General features: G+C 43.3%; 1 protein-coding gene across 2 annotated transcripts in view; it reads left to right on the top strand.

Annotated features, from left to right (window-relative positions):
- Positions 1-4,205: 4,205 nt before the first annotated feature.
- Positions 4,206-22,504, top strand: part of NISCH (nischarin) — a 31,490-nt gene continuing 13,191 nt past the window's right edge. Inside the window, exons 1-11 of one of the 2 annotated variants that reach the window (XM_080386302.1) lie at positions 4,206-4,425; positions 9,981-10,064; positions 10,803-10,985; positions 14,247-14,295; positions 15,891-16,054; positions 18,241-18,336; positions 19,982-20,077; positions 20,647-20,799; positions 21,365-21,433; positions 21,894-22,079; positions 22,272-22,400. In XM_080386302.1, coding sequence (XP_080242428.1) covers positions 4,339-4,425; positions 9,981-10,064; positions 10,803-10,985; positions 14,247-14,295; positions 15,891-16,054; positions 18,241-18,336; positions 19,982-20,077; positions 20,647-20,799; positions 21,365-21,433; positions 21,894-22,079; positions 22,272-22,400 — 1,296 coding nt within the window. In that variant the 5' untranslated portion in view covers positions 4,206-4,338. The remainder of the gene's footprint in view (positions 4,426-9,980; positions 10,065-10,802; positions 10,986-14,246; positions 14,296-15,890; positions 16,055-18,240; positions 18,337-19,981; positions 20,078-20,646; positions 20,800-21,364; positions 21,434-21,893; positions 22,080-22,271; positions 22,401-22,504) is intronic. The other variant, XM_080386301.1, reaches the window with a different exon arrangement.

Below are 22,504 nucleotides of genomic sequence, written 5' to 3'. Positions count from 1 at the left end.
TCCCAAAATATCCCTGTCCAGCAGCAAGTGTCCCCTGGAAGCAGTGGGAACAGGGGGTGTTGGGGCCTCCCTGTCCCCTCTGCCTGCTGTCCCCAAACCCACAAGGGACACGCGGCAGGGGCCGATGCCCTCGGAGGAGCCGATGCTGTTTGCGTGTGGGTGCTGAGGACCAGGGGATGCAACCTGGATGCTGCAGCAAGGAGAAGCTTGGAGGCAGCTGGAGCTTTGCCTCCGCGTTCTGCATTTAGCTGGGGCTGCAAAATGAGGGGCATGGCTGCTAACCGTGCTGGATCTCAGAAATAATTCCCAGTCCTTTAGGAAGCCAGGACTTGCTTCATCCAACCAGCGAGCAGATCTGTACCCACTGCAAATGGGGAAAATCTACACTCCCGGATTTATCCCACCATGGTGGAGAGCAAAACACACCAAAGGCCTCCAAGTGATGACCAGCATTTTCTCATTGCAGGGAAAAGTGTTTTAATCGACAGCAACCAAAGCAAAACATCTCTTTGTGGTGATTCAGGACTCCCTCTTGTGTCCAAAGGAACTACAGATGGCTCCGGTGTCCAGGGTGATGAAGTCTCGCCTCCAGCTAGCTCATATTGGCATTAGTTAACACAACTGAAAATACTATGCGTGCAGCTGTTAGGTTTCATCTCTTCTAAAAAGCCCTTCTCCCTTTAGTAGTAATCACATTGCATGACAAAACCAGCTGTCCCTCTGTAACGCCTAGTCCAAGTGGCGTTAACCAGTGACCGGGTGATGTCAGCACGGTGAGGATGCAGGTGAGTGCAGAGCTGTGTCCCCACACCACATCCTCCCAGGTTCTGCAGTGCCGCAAGATTAACTTGCCGCTGAGCCTGTTAGGAGCTGTGGTCCTGTGGGTGCCCGCTGGCCGTGATGTACCCAGGTTTCTGGGCTCTGCCTCTTCTCAGCATGGGGATGGCAGATGTAATAAAAAGGAAAATAGTTGCATTTAGGGAATTAATTTTTGAGTCATGTTAGTCTTCAGAATTGGAACATATTTTGGTTGCCTTGAACATAGAAAAGGCAGCAAAAGCTGCAAAGGGAAGTATTGTTTTGTTAAAGGGCACTGAAGCCTGTCCTTAGGTGAGGGCACAGGTTGCGACGAGGGACCTGCTGTCCCCCACCACCAAACCATCACCCAAACCCTCCTGGGCACCCCCAGGGAGACTTCCCCAATGGAGTGCTGCCCCGAGGCAAAGCCCAGCCTGAGCTGCTTTCCCCCCCTTGGGATTGATTCCCTGCGGAGCTGGCAGGGCGGCCGGTGCTGGCCTTGGGCACTGCCAGGCACCATGGCAGAGGGTGAGGAATCATGCCTGGCCCCGTCCCTCTGCCCCGGGAGGTGACAGCTCTGAGTCATCCCCCTGAAAACAGCCCCTGAGGTGCATCAGAATACATCTAGGGCCAACGCAGGGTGGGAGCAGGAGTCTAACATTGCCTTCAAAGGGTGGCAGCTGCACTTCCCAGGCAGCCGAGATGAAATCCAGGTCGGGATGTGGAAGAAGAGTCTCTGTCTGCTTAGAGAGGGTCAATCTGGGCCACTGCCACCATGCAGACTGGCATGGGAAAGCCACACTTCTGCAAATACACGACAGGAATGGAGACTTACAAAACACAGGTATGCCTAGAAGGGAAGGATGAAATCCATCTGGCAGCGAGAGGTGATGTTCCTCCTGGGGAGGGAGGTGCAGGCAAGTGGTGTCACGCCAACCCCTGCCTCCCTGCTTGCTGCTTGGAGCCAAAGCTTCCAGCATCCCCTGGCTCTCCGAAGAGGGTGAGTTACAAAAGAACTGGGGTTTTGTAGAGAAACCCAGAGCCTCTGTTGTGCAAAGCACAGGGGGAGGTTGCTGCAGCAGGTATGGGGTGTGCTGCGGAAAACCATCCGCTCCTACTGCTTCTCTGGCATCCCCATGTGAGACCCACGGCAGAGATGGAGCGTGGCTATCTATAGCCTGAGGAAGGCTGCCAGCACAAGTGCCCTTAATCTGAGCACGTGGCCGGCTCAGCGACACGCTGGCTGTCACTGTGGTTGGGTACAGCACATTAGCTTGGGCTTCAGCTGCATCCTGACATGCCATTGCACTTGTTAGTACCAATCCAAGGTACCAAGACAAGAGAAAGGTTTTCCTCCAAAATCTCAGTTCAGGTTTTCCTTGCCAAGCAGCTGTAACCCACTGCAAAACAAGCAGAGTCATCCTGCAAGCCACATATAAAGAAATATAAAGCAGAAGCCCAACTAAATTGCAACTTTATTTGAGGCTAGGGTGTTTGCAGGGCTCCTGGGGCAGTCTGTCATGGATCCCAATTACAGAAAAATGCTCCAGCATCCCCCTCCCGTGTGGGGCGCTCAGCCCTGAGTGGGGCCCTCAGCCCTGAGTGGGGCCAGACCCACCAACTAATTTATTGCTACCTAAATCCTCCTTGGAGGGTTTTAGCTGTACGAACCCCCATTTGGCCCCTGCCCCAGCTGCATTGCTCCTGTCAACATCTTCTACAGAAGCCAGGACGGGGCTGTGACACCTCGGCACCCGCAGGCAGAAGCTGCTTTAGGAAGAGGAGAAGGGCACCTATCAAAACCAACAGACGTGCAAGTGCTGCAAACTGTTATTTAATTAAAGAGATGGGACATTCAGAGGAAGCTTAATTAAAGTTCCTCTCTGAAACCACTTATTATCTCATCGAGAGGCTGAGCTCAGCAGCAGCTCCTGCTGATGCTGGGACAGCACCAGAAAATCCCTCTCGGGCTGCCTGTACTATATGTGTTTTCTCCTTGTACACATCATCCTTGGGTAAGTTCTGACCAAAGGAAAGCTTTATGCAATGAAAATAAAATCACAATGGGTTTCCTCGGCTCCATTTGCAGAGCTGTGTTTGCTGATGTGCTGCCCTGGTCCTGGCTGCCCCTGCCAGACACCAGCACGGCCCCTGGTAGCACCACAGATCCCTTCTGCTGTCCAGAGGACTTTGAAAGTCACCTGGCATCCACACCCAGGCCATTTGGCACTTCGGCTACTATGAATGATGCTACACTGGAGCTAACTGCACCCTCCCCTAGGCAGCATATGGAAATACAGGGAGAGGTTACCTTCGTTTTGCTGGAAGGTGCTTTTTTACCCAAAGCTCCTGGGACTCCCCCCAGGGCAACTCGGGTTCATGGGGAAAAGGCCGCGCAGGATCTGCTCGCTGTCTTTAAGCTTCTCCAAAGTTGTTACAGATTTGTCTGTTACAAATTGCTGGCAAGGTCCCTTCAGCTTACGCAGATCCGAAGTGCTTCCCTGTGCTCCGTGGGGCAGACCGTGGGGGTAAGGACAGGTTGTAATGTGGGTGGTCACCCCAGCCAGCCCCCTGTGGGCTCACCCGCCAGGCCCAGGGCCAGGGCCACCCAGCTCTGGCCTAGGGTGCCCCACACCAGTTTCCCAAGTCCTGAACAGCACATGGTGGCCACAGGTCACAGGTCTCCACCAAGAGCTGCTGCAGCGGGAAGCGCTGCCCTGGGCCACCGCCAGCACTGCCCCCAGATGCAGCTGCTCCTCAGCGCAGCCACACTGCTGCTGGGCAGGGTGGCCCTCGGCAGTTCAATCTCAAATGCCCCATGTCAGCATCCACCTGCGTTGCACCTTCCTGCATCACCAGGTCCCCAGCGCGTTGCACACACCAGCCTGTAGCTGCTTGGACAGGCCTGAACCTCCCTGAGCTGCCTGCATTGCAGGCACCGCACAGCCTAGCGCTGTACAGCATGGTAGTGCCCGGCACCGTTAGCCAGCACAGCACTGCACATATGCTGCACTGCATGGCTCAGTATTGCAGGAAAGAGCGCCGTGTTGCATTTGCACTGCGTTGCACAGCCCGCACAGTGCAGCACAGCTTTGTACAGCATTGCACAGCCCACGCAGCGCAGCACGGCATTGCAAAGGCCTGCGCAGCGCAGCAGGCGTTGCACAGCGCAACACGACGTTGCAGCACAGCCCCGCGCAGCGCAGCACGGCGTTGCACGGCCCCCCGTCGCACCAAGCGGCCCCAAGCGCCCCGCGACAGCCCGCACGCATGCGCACCCCAACGCACCAAGCCCGGCCTCGACGGGCCGCAGCCCCGCCCCCAGCGCAAGCCCCGCCCCTGCCGCCGGCGGCTGCCAATAGAGAGGCGGCGGGCGGGGTGGGCCGCACCCTGAGGGGGGGGGGCTGAGCCAAGATGGCGGCGGGGGGAGCGCGGGCCGGTCTGGGGGCCGGGGCGTGCGGCGGCGGCGGCAGCCGGAGGGGAGCCGTGACGGCGTGAGCGCGGCGGCGGCGGCTGGTCCCCTGCGCTTCTCGCGGCGTCATGGAAGCGGCGGCGGGGGGCGAGGACGGCGAGGAGCCCCCGCGAGGGGCCCGAGTCCTGGGTTCCGAGCTGGTGGAGACCTACACGGTGCGGGGTCGGGAGGAGGCGGGGGAGCGGCGGAGTCCGTGCGGGGGCGAGTGCGGGGGCCGTGCGGGCCGTGCCGGGCGGCGGGGGGGGAGCGGGCCCGCCTCGCCGCCGCCTCAGGCAGCCGGCGGGGTGCCGGGGGGAGCGGGCTGGGGCCGGGCTTGGCGTCACCGCCGAGGAAGCCGAGCGGCAGCTCCCGGCCCGGTGCCGTGCCCGGAGCGAGAACAATTCGGCAGAAGTTTCCGAGCGGCTCCTGCCCCCGGGGAGGGCTGCGGGAGCGGGGCGGGGGGCCCCGGCGGCTGGCTCGGCCCTGAGCCCCGCGCAGCCCGCGCCCTCCGGCAGGGCTGGTGCTTCCGCGGGGGCTGAGCGTGCGGGCGCGCTGGTGCTGCCCGTACCTGTCCACGCGTGTGTCTCCGTGCGTGTGCGTGGTTATGGAAGATCGTTACCGAGCAGACATGGCTTTTAAAGCTGGGCTGACTAGTGTGGGAAGGCTTTCCTTCTGATGAAAACACTGTAAAAATCCCTCTTGTAAAGCTAATCTTATTTCCAGAGGAAACCACATGATTTTGTATAGATAGTTTTTCTCTTCCCCTACGAAAAAAAAAAGGGGGAAAGACTGTTAGCACAGCAGCGTTTTTGTTTGGGGAAGGAATGAAATTTTTGATGTGTAACTTGTTTTTTAAGTGGTTGCATTCTATTGAGACTTAATTGGCCTGTTTTTCAGGAAGACGCTCATTATAAAACAGATCTCTGCATAATTGCAGGCAGAAAACATCTTAAGCACACCACCCTTTAGTTATGTAACTAAAATTTTTCTGCTCCTACCTTATTTTAGTGTGATTTGATTTGTATTATTTTTGCAGAATGCACAGAATGGCATCAGGTTTCTTCCTGCTGTAGGAACCTAAAAGAGAAAGGGGAGCAATGGTCTATATAGGCAGTATTTGTAAAGTTGTGTAATAGTTACAAGTAATACTTAAGATTGCAGCTTTAGAAAAGGTATCCAGAGAAAACAGAGCCTTTAATAGGACAGAGCATTTACACAGCTGTAGTACGTGGAGGGCCTAACTTCAGTTGATAACCCTTGATACATCATTGTGTGGGAATGGCTGTCAGGCGGTGAGTTTTATGCATATTTGCAGGCAAAAGTGTAATGAGCATTCAGTGAAGGAGTTGGTTAGGAGCTTAAAACAAATTCTTGAAAATTGCTTCAGCTCTTTCTGTTATGCTAGTTACATCATGCGTACACATGGAAACAATACTGCTGCTGTTGAGCTGTTATCGCTGCGTGTGTGAGGATGTGGTTCATCCTCCAAGCGAGTTTGTTTCACAGTCCTCGGTCAGCCGAGAGGCATGGTGGCACAGTGACTGGAAACTTCCACTTCAGGTGTGAACCAAGACTCAGTGGTGTTAATGTTGGTGTTTAGAATTTTTTTAGTAGTGCTTTGCAATGCAGCAAATGAGAAATTCAAGTGAATTTAGTTGAGAAAATGTCAAAATGTTACTTGCCCCCTTATTCCACTGGAGGTTATGGACACAAGAGGTGAAATGTTAGATACTTTGCTGTTTCAGCCTGCAAACTAGTACGGTACAGCCAGCCTTTGGAAATACCATTGATGTGCGTGATTGAGCTAACAACTCCAACAGGAATCATCACGGTTTTGAAAGTACCTTCAAAATTACACAGAACTGTGGGCCTCCCCAATACATTTTACAGGATTTAACCTCACAACTGTTAAATGGATGTCATTAAAACAAGTCTCCTTCTATTGATATTTTCTTCACTTCTACTCAGGTGTATAACTTTGCTGCAAGTAGTGTTCAGCAGATATCTGATGGGGATTTTAAGCTGCTGCAGCCAAGCCCAAGGAAGCTTCTTTTTTCAAGGCCAGATTTCTTCTTTAATGATTATGGTTCCAGGAACACCATGCTATTTTAATGCCATTTTTCTTGGGAGCTTTAAAAGTAGCATGTTTGAAGGGCAGGATTTACAAGTATGAGGTCTTTGATTCTTCTGCTGCATTTTTGAAGGAGTTCTGCCATTAAGCTTACCTGTGTGTAAACCTCCAAAACCTGTTAACGGGACTGTTAGCCTGCAACCAGTTTGTATGAAGTGGACCCAAGCCATTAAAAAGGTAGGAATAGATCTTTAAATGAAAATAAACAAAATTATTCACAAGGTGAAATGTTTCACGAAAATTAGCATTTGTGTTTAGTATTCAAAATTAGATCAGTGGCACTTAAGGCTGTGATAAAGACCTGTATCAGAGCAGAAGTGAAGAAGTTAATCTCAATAGAAGGAGACTTGTTTTAATGACATCCATTTAACAGTTGTGAGGTTAAATCCTGTAAAACGTATTGGGGAGGCCCACAGTTCCGTGTAATTTTGAAGGTACTCTCAAAAATGTGATGATTCCTGTTGGAGTTGTTAGCGTGGAAGGCAAAGTATGGATAAATTCAGCAGGAAAAAATACTGCACTTGTTGATGTTTTTTCTGTTGAGTTAGAAAAGTATGAGCATTTTTACTAGGTATTTCTCCTGCATGTGCTGCTCCAGCTGGATGCTGACTGAAGACTGGCTGATTGCTAGAAGGCCTCAAGGCTGCCAGTGCTTCACTTGTTTCCTGCTATGCATTTGTTTGGCCTAAAATTGCCTTCCTGCTTTTCCTGTCTTCTGCAGCTGTTTTTCATATAAATACTACCTTTGATATTTAAGGAAAATACTGTGGCTTCCTTGAATGGGTGTAAACTGTGACTATGTAGTGAGGCAGGGAGGAGATGCGGTTTCATCACTGCTCTGGAATTTGGGACCTACTGGCTGCAGACACACCTGTGTCCCAGTCTTCCTCTGGGCAACACTGCTGATCATCCGTTGGGTGTCTTTTTCTTTACAGTACTGAAGTATGTGAAATTGGATGAAAGATGCTGTAAAACTGTGAGATAGAGATGTATAGGGAGTAAACAAAAGGCAGTCTGGAATCACCACTGTTCATTTAACAGCTGGTTTAAAAATTATCTTAAAATTTTAGCAAATATTTCACCTTAAATATTTAGGGGGATGAAGGCATGCTGCTTGGAGGTGTCAGCACCTTACTGGGAAGAGTTTGTAGCGCCTGGTTAGAAAATAATGAAAATGTACAGTGCTGCAGATACGCTAAACACTTTTAACAAAGCAGAACTTGGCCAAAACAACAGGTTTATAGAAGAACATACAAAATTTGTTACACAGAACGGTTTGGTAGAGACACAAGGAGAGGGAAAACCTGTGAATGTAAATACTTTTGCATTGCATCTCAATAGAAGTGCAGGTTATGGCATAAATATGGATGGAGATTTCACATGGTATATTTATGTCTGGGAGACAGTGCAGTGTGAGAGAATTTAATCATTTATCCATGTGTGCCTTCTAGCAGTTGGCTTGACAGGTTGGCAGTCCTTGAAGATCTTAAACTGTCAGCTTTGTCATATTAGTGCACTCAAAATTAATTGAAGATTAACTTAGATATCTGACTTTTTTAGAAACTTAGGAGGGGGGTGTGGTCTAAAATTATTTCTGTATTGAAACAAGTCTTTGGAGCACATAAGCATATTGCATTTGTATTTCTTCTTAAAGATAATGACAGCTTGTGGATTGATTTGAAATTAGTTGCTGTCATTCTGCATACTGATGCTGTTTGAGGGGTGAATATACACTGCTAGCTCTGGCTGTGTTCAATGTGGGGAATGCTGTGGCTTTTTATAAACTTAATTTGAGGAATTGTGTCAGTGCAGGTAAACCCTCGCTTTAACAGGTAGTTTCCTGACCAGACTGTCTGGCTCAGTGATGTGTTTGTAGAAGTGGTCAGTGATTGCCATTTCAGAAAAAGGATATGAAACCTTTATTATGTTTACTCTGTATTGTGTACAGAGAGGAGAGGCATTCCTTCCTCATCTCATGAGATGTGAAGTTCACTGTGTTTTTAATGTCTAATCTGAGGTTTTATGCATTGTGTACTCAATTGGCATTGCATTTAGCTATACTGTTTGAGCTGTTGTGATTTAGCACAGTTAGCTTTTAAAAAAACTAGTCTTTTTATTATGGCTTGTAAATGTAGTACTACTTCAGTTCTAACTTTAGTCTTCTGGTTTCTTTGAGTCTCCTTGCTTTCCTCGGGGTTATAAGGTACTTTTGAATACTCAGGTTATTCCTGTTTTAGTTTGTCACTGGCACAGCTAATAGTCCTGATCTGCTGTTTCCCAACACAAACAACATGACAGGAAAGCAGGCGCAGGCCTTAATTGAGACTGTAATTTTGTGTAGTCCTTCATCTGTGTTTTCAGTACTCGTCCGAACACTGATGTGTCACTTGCTGTACGCACTAGTCAGACTTCTTTATTCAGTCCTCTGTAGGACTTGGGTTTTGTTCAGCAAGCCGGTGTCAGCTGCTTACAAAAATATAGCTGGTATATAGTTAATCTTTTTAAATGCAAGTGGTATTGTATTTAGTGTTTGGTGTTCTGCTGGTCTGTATTAACAGTAAATGAAAACTGGCCTTTTATGTAAAAAATTGAAACTGTTGATGTTTTTTTTTTCTCAAGTGGATTTAGCAACTAGGAGTGCATCATTCTTACAGCAGCTATGAGTCAGGTCTGTGTGATCTGTGGTAGTAAGCAAGTTCTCAACTGTATTAGATGTTTTCAGGATTTGATTATGAATTGGTATTTTCCCCAAGGAATATAGCTAGATTGGATAACACACTTTATTTAATTTCTTATTTTCAAGTAGCTGTAGAACTGGTTTTGCTGAGCCTTGTTTACCACTTTGTGTTTTATTTCTATACCTTTATAGTTTTCTTTGGGGTGGCTTGCTTGTGGCATATCCAAAGGTAGATTGTGAGCTTCCCGCAGAACCAGTACTGTTCAATCTGGAAAGCTGGCTACAATGACAGTCTTCAATTGTTTGGTACCTGCATGGCTAAAAATACTTAGTTTTGTGTAAAGAAATATTGGGTTACTTTAGATAGTTGTTGTGATTCTTTGGGGACAATTGTAACTCTCAGGAAGCTGTCTTGTGTGCTCTACCCTAAAATGAATAAAATAGTTAACATCCAACCAGCCAAAGGATTTCTCTAGATTTCTGAAGGGTTAAGCTCCAGATTTCTGCTTAACTGTGAAGTGACAGAAGGATGCTTACCTTCCACCTGTAGTGGAACTTTGTAGATTGAAGAAGGGATATTGCTGTGTCAGGCTTGTGGATAGCTGTGATACCAACCGAGCTAGCAGAAATCTTCAGAAAAAGAAGTTGCTTAGAGATCTTGTTTACTAACCTTGAGGTTGCAAAAATTAAAGCCATTGCTTTACATTAAGAGGCATTTGCATGTTTGTGTGGAGCAGCCTCATGAATGAGACTAGGCATCCTACATTAGCAAAATTACTTCAGAGTTTGGATTAGCTTTTATTTAACTGTGATACTGAATGTAGAATCACCTTACAGTGCTACATTAACCAGCATGTCTCACTGTCAGCTTCTCTTTAAGACAAATGTTTTGCACTTCCCTTACTTTAATTTCTTCCTTTCAGGTATACATTATTCAGGTCAGTGTTGGCAATCATCAGTGGACAGTCAAACATCGTTACAGTGATTTCCATGACCTGCATGAAAAGGTAAGGGTATTAAAACTGTGGTCTCCGTCTCTTAAAAAGCATTGTATAGTTTGTGTAGTTCTGTCGTGTGGTATGTAAATTCTCAATAAAAGTGAGAATATCTGCCAGATACCATCTGAACTGCAGACTAAATCCTTTTTGCATGAACTATATTACTTGCCCCCATGACATTCCCCTCTTGAACAGGGGGAGGTTGGGCTGGACAACTTTTAGTCTTGGACAGAAGCAGTTTGTATCAAAGAGTGAAGTTCAGGCTAGAGTCATTACATTTTTTTGCCAAGAGAGATGTTTATGATCAGCTGATCTGGTAACCAAAAGCTGGATTGGAGCAAAGACTCTCTTCTGGGTAAAGTGGATGACAAAACTGTCCTTACATTAGCATCGGGTAGTTCCTAACCAGTGTTGATTAAAAACAGCAAGTGAAAATGAGGGAAAGTCCACCATATTCAAGATCGGGCTGCTTTCTCAAAACCACAGTGGTTATTCTGTTGTTTTATCACCTTAGTTACATTCTACCCTGTGAGTGATTTTCTGAGAAAACACTATTACTGAACTATTACTTTTAATGATAAAACATTAAAATACCTAATATTTTGCAGTCAATAGCTAAATTTACTGAACTAGTTTTATTTTTGGATCTTACCAGGATCAGGCAACACGCTCTTAATGTGTTCCATTACATCTTTTGTGTGAGTTCAGATGGTGAGTCAGGTAGTAACTCTGGTCTCTGTTTTTCAGCTTGTTTCAGAAAAGAAAATAGATAAAAATCTCTTACCTCCTAAGAAGATTATTGGAAAAAATTCCAAAAGCCTGGTGGAGAAAAGGCAAAAGGAATTAGAGGTCTACCTGCAAACCCTGCTAGTCAAGTTCCCGGTTACTGCTCCAAAAGTTTTGTCACACTTCCTACACTTTCATTTATATGTAAGTTACGGTTTTAGCCTATGAATGGAGGCCCGAGTGTCTTTCCCTGGTTCTCTTGACTTTGAGAGAGTTGTATGGAACGTTCAGAAAATAGCTGAAACTGCTTTTTTCTAGCATTTTACACAATATAACAAAGCATATTTTAAAGATTTTTTTGACACCACTTTTTATTGCAGTAGGTAATGTGCTGGGAAGTAGTTGTGGGTAGGGATGCTAAAGAGAAGGAAGTAAGTGCTGGCAGGATAGTTGGAAGCTGTGAATAAATCTGAAGCTGAATTGGTTGTTAGGCTGAAGCAACATTGCATAATTGATCCACACACCCCCCTACTTAGTGGTTAATGGTTGGAGTTGTGGTTCACACTGAAACGGTTTCCAGTAGCTCAAATGAAGAAAAACAGTGCTTCTCTGAGAAGCGCACTCACTGGTGGAGTGGCCTCTGGAGAAACAGCTCCAGCCAGCAGACAGAATGTTACGGTAAAGGATGTTTGAAGAAAGAAGCAATGTCTTGCTTTCATGTTCAGATTGCAATTTGTTTGTTCATCTCTTGTGTATAATTAGGCTTTTTTTGCAGTATGGCATCATGTTGTGAGGGGGAGAATGGATTTTATAAAGAGGAAAATGCACTGGAGAACTTGGTGGAAAGGAGGAGCAGTAAATTGTGTTGGGGTGGGATGTGCTGAGATGGCCCTTCATGATTTCACGTAAAGACTTCAGAAATGAGTCACAAGTGGTCCATTAGGTGTGTTAATTAAGGTTTAGCAACAAAGAAAAAACTGGTTTAGTTACGTTACATGAACATAATTATACTGATGCGACTTTAGAGTTTGACTTAGATAAACAGTAGAAGGTTTACTTCAGAGTGTTGCTATTGCCCTGCAGATTTGAGTGAGAAGCACTAGGTTATTACAGTCAGGGCCTCTAAAATGGATTAGAGGTTTTAAATATATTAAAAATATGTGTGATACTGTTAGGGACAATTCTGTTCAGATGGAGCAAACTTCCTGATAATCAGGAAACTGCATAATTTTTCTCTTCTCGATCTAGTCTGTCTTTTAAATGATGTCTGTTGCATTGGTGTTTCAGTGCTGTAACTTGAACAAAGGTTTTCATGCAGGCAGAAATTCTTCCTAGTCCCTCTTGTTTTTCAGCTAGACTATTGTTTTCCTCTTGCTGTAATGCTCATGCTTTTTTACTTTTCCAAAGAACTGGTGTTATTTGGATATGAATGCTTCCCTGCTTCTGTACTGTACTTGTGTATTAAGAGCAAAGTTGTTGTTTAATCTGCATTTCTTTGCTTTAGGGGTGCCTGGGTTGAGGTGTGAACTCAATTGTTTTTGCTTTGAACTTTGGAGTACTTTTAAATATTTACCAAAAAAAAAGATGTTATTCAGCAGAAAAGCTAAATATTTACCACAGCATTTCTACTGGAAAATGACCTTCCTGCAGAACTTTGATCTTTTAAAATATCTGTTGCCAGACAGCCCATGTGCATGCTTGAACCATTATGATCCCTGATACTGCCTCATTAGCTTATGTAAGAAGGCTGCAATACTTTTTGTCTATTCTTATTTGTAGTATTTCCAGTAGGGATTTTTTAATTTTATTTCTCAGCTGAGTAGAAAGAACTGCCATAAATACCCTAAAACCACTTCAGAGCCTTTACATGTCACAGGCAAGAGCCAGGTACTGTTAGTGAAGAGAAGCAGTTGCATGTGACAGCAATGTAGAACATTATTGTTACTAGTGACATCAAATAGGATGTCTGCAGGGATATGAGGGTGCTTGTATTGTTGTACCCTTACACTTTGTCATCTTAGAAGGTCTGGTTTGTTAACTTGGTTACAGATAGACGCTTTTGCAAGGGAAGTATTGAATTTCCCACAAACTGCTGTTCAGACACCTGCAAACAATGGACTTCTGTGGGTGTGATGCCTATAAGTAGTCAGAGCTCAGACAGAGGTCTCTTGTAGATCTGACAGAGAAATAGAGTTGCTTTTTTTGCCTGCTAGTCACTGAACAGTCCAAGTCATCATCTTGTTTCAATTATAAATGTAGAAAAAATTTCTGCTGTGTCCCGGATGACAAAAGGGATACAGAGTATAGTTTTCAATTTTAAGTCTGTGCATGACAGATGGGTGTAATTGGTTTATTCAAATGTGAGTCAGAATTGTTGAGTTTTGTTTGAAATGCAGCTTCTAGCTTGTTGTTCTCAAAACTGTGGTATGGAGGCTTTGTTCATCCTTGGTGAGTGGGGTTTCAGTTATACTAAGAATGTGCTTTTCTAAAATGCTTGCCTCATCAGATGAGCTGAACTGTGCTGCAGATGTCCTGTGGATTTATTCCCTTGTTATGAATCATGAGGGATTTGTTGGCAAACTAAACTCATCAATTATTCATTTGGTGATGATCCATAATATTTGTTTATCCTTTGCAGCTACCTTAAAATGAGATGTGTGTGTCTAGGGGAAGCTTCACTATTACAAATAGTTTTATTTTGTTCTTTCTGTGGGCCTTTGAGAGCGAACTGTTAGAAATGCTTGGAACTATTTCTGGGCTTTCACAGAGCGTTTGCTTTTTGTGGAGGTAAGTATGCCCAGATGGGAGATACTTGTACTGACCTTTGTGCATCTTTCCGTTTAGAAAGAACGAATCCCTGGGCTGAAAGTTTTCAGCCTTTTTCTTTCCTTCTGGAGCTGTCAGTGCCCATAATGAAGGTTGAGCAGCTCGTTAGGTCCAGGAGGGTGGAGAAGGTGGATGGTGGGGAAAAGGGGCTTTTGAATTACTTGGCGGGCAAGCATCATAAGGTTGAAGTCCAGAAGACTAATTACTATACTTATCTCTTCTCTGTAGACCTGTTAATCTAAAGTTTTATGTATATTGTGATACTACAAAGAAATGTTCAGTGCTTGATGCGTTAGGTTAATCTTAATTTTAAAAATTAAAGAACACTATACTGTAATAGTTTCTTCAAAACCAAGCTTTCTTTCAAGTTGGACTAGTAATAGTTGTTCTAGTTGGCTGTTGCCCCTTTCTAATATATGCAGGATGTGATTATTTGAACGTAGTTCAGTATCTTCCATCTTGGTAGTGAAAATCGTATGACATTAAATAATTTCAGGTTATTTTTGTGAAGTATTTTCAAGTTACAATGAAATCCATAAGACATAATCACTGTTGCTTTGTTTAAAAAAAAAGTCCATGTGGTCCATGGAACCATAAGTATGTAAATAATACTGGATTACAACGGTTTATTCTTTGCAGGAGATCAATGGGATCACTGCTGCATTGGCTGAAGAGCTCTTCCACAAAGGTAAAGGACTTGCAAGTATTTAACTGGGAACAGTTTCTTCTATGTGCATGCGTTCATATACCTGTGATATTAATCTCCAGACAATGAGATCTGAATCTTCTGTACCAGACTTTCTTTCCTTTCTTTCTTTTCACCACCTTCTTGCTGTTTGCACTTGGATTCACCCTGCATTTTGGGGGAGCTGTAACAGTAGTGCAGCTGCTTTTGGAAACAAAACAGGGAAATTGGTGATTGTAGATTTTGAAAAGGGCCTACTTGTCTGTGCCCTTAAAGGACAGGATGTAGTTAGTGGTGAGCAGAAGCTTGTTAAGCTTTCTGTCTTGGTATGTAAGGAAGTTTGTTTTGTCAGTGACCCTTGATATATTGAGTGTTAAATGCAGGAGACCACTTTACATATCTAAATAAATATTGTTCTTCCACCTAGTCAGTTAATTAAGGATGTGTGTTTCTGAGGCTGGCAGATAAAATTGAAATGTACTTTACGTAACTGCAGCAGCTCTAACTGGTCCATTAACAACAGGAGGCATGTGAAATGTGATTAACCCATGCTAATTTTGTTTAGAAGGACATGCTAGATGTTAGTGTATAATTCCAGTTGATGTGATAGGTGAAGCGTGTTTCAGCATGCCATGTCAGATTGTTCTGTCACAAAATCAACTTTAGGTGAAGCCATTTCAGAGGGTCCACTCATTGTAACACTTTAGGAAGCTCCTGAAGAAATCTTTTCTTGACTTTCTTGTCTGCAGTCTCAATGATACCAGAATCATTGACGTCTGACTGCTGTATATTAGTGTAGCCTTCCAGTAACGTGCAGCTGGACTCTTGGACTTACTCCCACTGAAGCCGAAGGGAATTTTACTCCTCAGAGCATTTTGGAGAACTCTGCTTATGACAGCTGATGCTCTCTTGTCTGTGAAGTCAAACTGATGTCCCTAAAAGGGAAGAGGAGAAATATACTAATTCTATATGTGCATGTTCTGACTGCTTGTGGTGCCATCAGAGAGGTTTTTGGATGCTGTTTCCTACTGTTCTTAGAATGAAATAGAATTGTAAAAATATCAGATAATGCATCTCTTATTCTAGGAGTTTGCATTGGTATTAGTTTGATGAAAGTCCTCATACTCTCAAAGAAAACGTACTTGCTTCAGTTCTGCATTTAGGCAGCGTAGCAAAAGATGTAAGTGTTTTTTAGATGGCAGGTGCTGCATTTTCTGAAGAGAATAAATACTGCTATAGAACTTAGGGATATCTTGGAAAAAGTTTAGTAACTCTTACATTATGTAAATGGATCCTGTATTACATTATGTAACAGGATCCAATCCTGTTAAGACTGAGGGAAATTTGCCATTGCTTGCATTAGGAGATTCAGCCTTGTATGGTGAGCGTCCATTTGAACACCTAGGTTATCCTGGTATAAAAAAAATAATTCAGCCATTCTGGTTTAAAGTGACAAAGGATGATTATTTGGTATCTCAGTCATGAGCTTAGAGTAAAATGACAAACATTTAGTCTCTTAACATTACATCTTCCATGTACCATTTATTCTTTTGTAACCATTGCAGCATTGCATTTGACACCATCATACTCTTTTTCAGGAGAGCAGTTGTTAATGGCTGGAGAAGTCTTCACCATCAGACCCTTGCAGTTATATGCTGTCACTCAACAGTTGCTACAGGGGAAACCTACATGTGCTAATGGAGACGCCAAAACAGATCTAGGTCATATTCTAGATTTCACTTGTAGACTCAAGTATTTAAAGGTGAGCTATGCTTGCACAGATATGAGAGATGTTGTTTCTACCAGGCTGACATGATTCTTTGCATACTTTTGGAGTCTGGTTTGAATGTACAAGAATTTTACTGATAGTAAACACCTGTGAGCATTTAGAAGTCAATGTTAAACTGGTGTTTATTTCGCCAACCTTCAGTACACATAGTTCTCTCAAAGATGTTGATACTCCTATGTGATATGGTCGTTTCAGCAGTGCTGTCTGTAGAGATGCAGCCACAGAATCTTACTGGGTGTTAGCAGGAGATAGATAAATGTTATTCAACTGTGCATTCTTTGTGGACATTATGGGTAGGCCGGTGTATATGTATAGAATCATTTAGGTGGGAAAAGACTTTTGAGATAATGAAGTCCAACTATTAACCCAAGACTGCCAGGTCCATCACTACACCATGTCACTAAGAACTGCGTCTGTGTTCTTTAAACTCTTCCAGGGATGGTGATTCCACTTACCTCCCTGGGCAGCCTGTTCCAATGCTTGACCACCCTTTCAGTGAGGAAATTTTTCCTACTATCCAATCTATCTTGGTGTAACTTGAGGCCATTCCCTCTTGTCCTGGCACTTGTTATCTGGGAGAAGAGACCTACCCCCACCTGCCTACAACCTCCTTTCAGGTAGTTGTAGAGAGCGATAAGATCCCTCCAAGTTTCCTCTTCCCTAGACTAAACTAACCCAGTTCCATCAGCTGCTTTTCATAAGATGTCTTCTCTAGACCCTTCACCAGCCCTGTTGCCTGTCTCTGGACACACTCCAGCACCTCTGTGTCCCCCTTGAAGTGAGGGGGCCAAAACTGAACACAAGATTCGAGGTGCGGCCTCACCAGTGTACTCACAGAGTACAGGGGGATGATCACTGCCCTTGTCCTGCTGGCCACACAGTTTTTGCTACAAGCCAGGATGCTGTTGGCCACCTTGGCCACCTGGGTGTGTTCAGCCAGCCATCAACCAGCGCCCCCAGACCCTTTCCCACCAGGCAGCTTCCCCGCCACTCTGCCCCCAGCCTGTAGCGCTGCAGGGGGCTGTTGTGACCCAACTGCAGGACCTGCCACTTCTCTTGTTGAACCTGTGCAAATTCAAATAATGCATGTGTATATAAATCCTTCCCCCTTTCTCGCTGCTGACTGTATCTGAAAATTTTTACGAAATCTTAAAAACCTCAGTTTCATAGATGAGATGGCCCTGATTTTCTAGCTAAAATACAATTTCCGAATAAATGAAAAATGATGTCAGAACAGATCATATTTGTCTGAAGCCAGTTTGTTTTTTTTCCTCCCAAACAAGTGAATTGGAAAGACTTTTTCCTGAGTAACTTTTGTAACATTGCTTGCTACAGCTCAAAAGCTTTTTAGCCCCTTTATTTACATGAAGAGTTTCCTTCTGTGTGGTGTGCTTAAAGGGGAAGTAAGTAGTGGATCAGGGGAAGCTTCACCGGAGGACTTAGGAAGTTGTGAAAGCAAAACCACAGCTGTACTGATACTTCTGTGGATCTTCAGTTGCCTTTACCATCCTCTGGATGCTGGAGAAGAGCATATTGTTTAGAAAAATACCCATCTTCAGAATTTCTGGCCCTTCTGAATGCTTGTGAGTGGGCATCTCAGCAAACATAAATGAAACCACCTGTCTTTTTATGCTACCAGCATGCTGAGGCCAGAATCCAATCACTGTATGGAAATGTTAGATCCAGTGTATTAGATGTGTACCAGTGTCTAATGTTTTCTTCAAACCTGTCTTGTCAGTGCCTTGAACTTCATCCTCTGTAGTGGAACTGAGGACAGTTCTGTCTTGGAGGATCCAGATGTGTCAGGGAAGTTGTTTTTAGTGAATGCAGCTCTGGCTTGGTCAGCTGAGAATGAAGCCTGAGTCAGTCCTGCCTATAGTATCTTTTTTGCATGCTCCATGTGCTATAATATACAAGCACAAGGTGGCAGCTGAAGTTCAGTGCTTAAGAGTTCAGTGCACTTAATTGGAGCAACTAAAACATATTTTTTCCTGAAGAGTTAATCTGCAAGTTTCATCAATCATTCCATACTTGAAAAATTGATTGGAACTTTGTCTTTCCAAGCTGCTGTATTTGTGCTATTGTCTGTGTAAGACTATCTGAAATGTGGACCAGCTGGATTATGTGCACTAACTCTGTTCTTAAATCTTGATTACTAGGTCACTGGAACAGGGGGACCTTTTGGAACCAGTAACATTCAGGAGCATCTCTTGCCCTTTGATCTGTCAATTTTCAAATCGCTTCATCAAATAGAGGTATGACTGAGATAGTGCGTATCATTTTATGGAGGCTTTGTGAATGTCAGGTCTGCTGCATATCTCCCAGAACTGGTAATTGTATGCTTTGATTTTGTGCTGGAATTGGGGCATGCAGTGTTTACAGGGACTGTTCCATTTGGGAGAAAATGTTTTCTTTTTTTTCCACAAGTCTTGGAAATAAGGATGCCAAATATAAATGTTTAGAATAGCTTGCACTGTGTGTGCGCCTTCAAAAAGACTGAGATTTCCAGCATAGATGCAAAACCTAAAACCAGGGTGATTTTCCATTGCCTTGAAGATCTAACAAATGGGTTATAATGGGATCTCCTATTACAAAGCACTTTCTGTTTCGAAAGCACTAAATATTTGTGAAAATGTCCTGACATTAATTTTGCTTGTGAAAGTACATTTTTGTAGTAATTGTTGTTTGATAATTTGCAGAATTTTTTCATTGGTTTGCTTTCACTGTGAGTGACAGGGTTTCTAGTAGAAGTTGTCCAGTGAGTATTGTACAAAATACTTTCCTGACCACTTCAGATCTTTCTGGAGAGAGAATATTCCAATTTTGTTTTGCAGTCTATACTTGCTATCCACTTTTGGTGGATGCCATACCTTTTCTAGTGCATGAATGCTATGGTCTCATTGATCTGTGAGTCTGAATTGGTTGAGAACTGAAGTGGATTTCTGAAGTCAGTGATTTATTGACATTTTAATGAGAAAGAAACTATAGTGGGCTGGAGAGTGGGAGAGTCTTAACATACTGCAGAGGGGATACTGCAGAATAGTATAAACTTTTCCTTTCCTCTGACAGTGGATAGTTTCAGGTGTAACTTTGCTTAATGGGGGGGGGAAGGTTATTGGTCTTCAAGACTCTGTAATTGTATGTTGATTAAATGTTTTGGCTTGACTGGTACCAGACTGACATTTTCATCTAGTAGTAAACACTGTCCAAAAATTAAGTAGTAATCTGGAAAGAATTTTTTCCTTTGGCAGGAGCTCTGTGTCTGTTTGGTGCCATTTCTCTGATACACCAGCAAATATGCTGGTTGTCATTGCACAATGTGTGTGGCCGTTGTGGGAACCTGGTTTCTTGACAGAGGCTGTAGCAGACCTTTGGCTTTGTTCCAAATTGGGTTACAGAAAAAAGACTTTGTAATCTTCAACTTAGTGTAATTAGCTCACTAGTGTATTAAATGCTTAGATTAGTATCCTCACTTTCTAGGCATTTCTTTTTTCTTATTTACAATAAAGAACATATGATACCAAAATAAAATGCCTGCAGGTAGAGCCATAGCTTGGGATACCTCTCCTTTTGATAGCAGTAAAATACTGTGCCCTATTAAACTGACTGGGTAGTGTCACCTTGAAGAATACATGGGGCAGGTAGAAAGTCAGTGGAGAAGCAGCTTCGTTCAAACAGATGTTTGAATTTCACTTTTGTGTAGTCATGTCTCAATTTTTTGCTTTAGCTTTACCAAATGTAGGTATTTCTGACCTGATAATCTCAGGAGATTTTTAAGGGAGTACTGTAACTATTTTGAAAATTGGTAGAGAATCTGCTATTGAAGCTTTTTGCTGCCTCTTCCATGGCTCATTTTTGTCTGGTTTATCATTTCTGACTTTAACATTATTTTTTTAATAGATCAGTCATTGTGGGGGAAAGCTTATCAAAGGACTGACTTCATCAAAACATGCTCTGGCCACAATGAGCATTCGATTTTCAGCAACATCGATGAAGGTAAGAGTTTCTACTTCTGGTGGGTGTTCAAAGCATATGCAAAAATAACATGCATATTGTAGAAATAACCATTTGGAGTCCATGTAGTTCTCTGTACTGCCTATTGCAGGTCCTGCTTTTAAAACCGTGGAATTGAAAGGATTCTTTAACCTTTCAGAATCTCAACTTCAAGTGGAGGAAGTGTTTACATATGTCCCTTCACAGGGACATTTCTGATGCTTTTATTGGAATGTATGTTTCTGTTTTTCATCCAGAACTGAACGCATAAGTCTTACTCTTTTCTCTGGGCTTTGATTTGGCAAGGAATATCCGGTAGCATAATTTTCACAGTCCCTTTATTGTTTCTCCACATCCTCCAATTTGAATCAGCTGCTAGCGTTGGAACTCCCTCCCAATAGATCTAAAATAATTCTGACCCAGTCAGCTCACATCTTAAGATTTTACAACTTCAATCTAGGTGATTATAAAACTTAAATCTTCCTTACTTAAGTTTGTTTGCATTGCTTTCAGAACTATTACCTTTCGCTGAAGACTTAAGCATAGTATTTTAGTGTGTTTGTCTTAAATAGGAAATCCTGGTGCCTGAGGCCTCGGAGTTTGATCAGTGGGAGCCAGAGGGTGCATCTTCAAGTTGTCCAGTGACAGCAGTTATTCCAACCTGGAGAACCTTAACAACTTTGGATATGAGTCACAATAGCATCTCTCAAATTGATGATTCAGTGGTAAGAAATATTTTTTCATTTGTGGAAAAAGTATGACTGATCTCCAGTGACACGTTACACAGCAGAGATTTTGCATTTGCTTTATATATCTCTTTTCTGAAATACTCAGTTGCACATACTTTATGTTGATTAGCTACCCAAGTTAATGCTTAGGAGATTTTTCTTTTACTACTTGGATATTTTCTTTGCTAAAGAAGAAACGTTTGTCATTCTATGCTCTGTAAGAAACACTTACATGAACACTTTGAAACGTGCTGTTACTGTTTGCATTGGCCTTAGTTAATGGGGCTAAACTGGGAGCAACTTACTTGTCTTCAGTGAGAAACCAGGTTTCAAATTAAAATTTAACCACACTCCTCAGAGTAATCTGGTTTTCTTAAGAACAAGATTAAATTCTGTTGTACTGTGTCACTTGGAATGCTTTTTTAATGCCAAAAACCAAGAAGAGGGACTGTGCATTTGATGATACCTTTCCTTTGCTTGTTGGTCAGTTGATAGTGAAGCAAGTATGGCCCAATTTATAAGCTAAATGCATTTGAGATGCGCATTTTTTCTTCTCTTCTAGAAATTGATTCCGAAGATTGAATTCCTGGATTTGAGTCACAATGGGGTGTCTCTGGTAGAAAATTTACAGGCAAGTGATGCTTTTGAAGGTGTTTTTGTTGGTTTTTTTAAACAGACTGCCTGAGACCTTGGAACACATTCTTTTGCTTCAGAGTTTTGTTGATTATTTTCCTTCTGGAAGATAGTTTAAGCCCAAAAAGCTTGTCCTTCATAATGTCAAGTACTCTTAGTGGTTCATTTCTTACTTTGGATATCTTCATTTCTTTGCCAATGCTGACGTACAACATTAGTCCTTAACTCAGTTCATTCACTGTCAGCTGTATCTGTGGGTTGGTAAAAATGCAGTTGAGGAAGTTCCTTTTATATAAGCTTGAACCTGTATAATGACCAATTTCATGTTTTTCATGCTAGGCAGTGTCCAGCATGAAAACACTGTTGCACAAAAAAAGAGCAAGCCATAATGAAATGTCTTTTGTATTGTTTAATTTTAGTGGATTGGTGTATGACATAGATTTTTTGTGCTTTTGTAGCATCTTTACAACCTTGTTCACTTGGACTTATCCTACAACAAGCTTACATCACTGGAAGGTGTTCACACAAAACTGGGAAACATCAAAACTCTAAATTTAGCAGGCAATCAGCTGGAAAGTCTGTGTGGTCTTAACAAACTGTATTCGTTAGTCAACTTGGATCTGAGCAACAACAAAATAGAACAGGTAACTTGATTTTGTTGTTGATTTGTGCTTTTGATCACAAGCTGTTTCTTTTACTGGGTGAAACTGCAAATAAAAGTGGCTGTAGCAATTTTTTTTCTAGTTATCACATGTAATTTATGTAAGAGACTCAAGTCTGTATGCTCGTTTTCATTTAGCCAAACTCTAGCAATCCTTTTATTCAAAAACTTTCAGATTGATGAAGTAAAAAACATAGGAAACCTCCCATGCTTAGAAAAGGTGGTCTTGTCCAGCAATCCATTGAGCATCATCCCTGACTACCGGACCAAAGTACTTGCTCAGTTTGGGGACAGGGCCTCAGAGGTAAGCCACAGTGCGCTTCTTCCTTTAGAGCTGGCAATTGAAAAAATCTTTTTTTAAACCCTGGTGAGGAAAGTAGAGCGAATGTTCTAAAAACCTGATGAGTT

This window comes from Falco punctatus (genome assembly GCF_963210335.1).
Source record: "Falco punctatus genome assembly, chromosome: 4".
In the NCBI taxonomy this organism is placed as follows: domain Eukaryota; kingdom Metazoa; phylum Chordata; class Aves; order Falconiformes; family Falconidae; genus Falco; species Falco punctatus.
The sequence above is the reverse complement of the archived record's forward strand: the minus strand, read 5'-3'. Positions and strand labels throughout refer to the sequence as shown.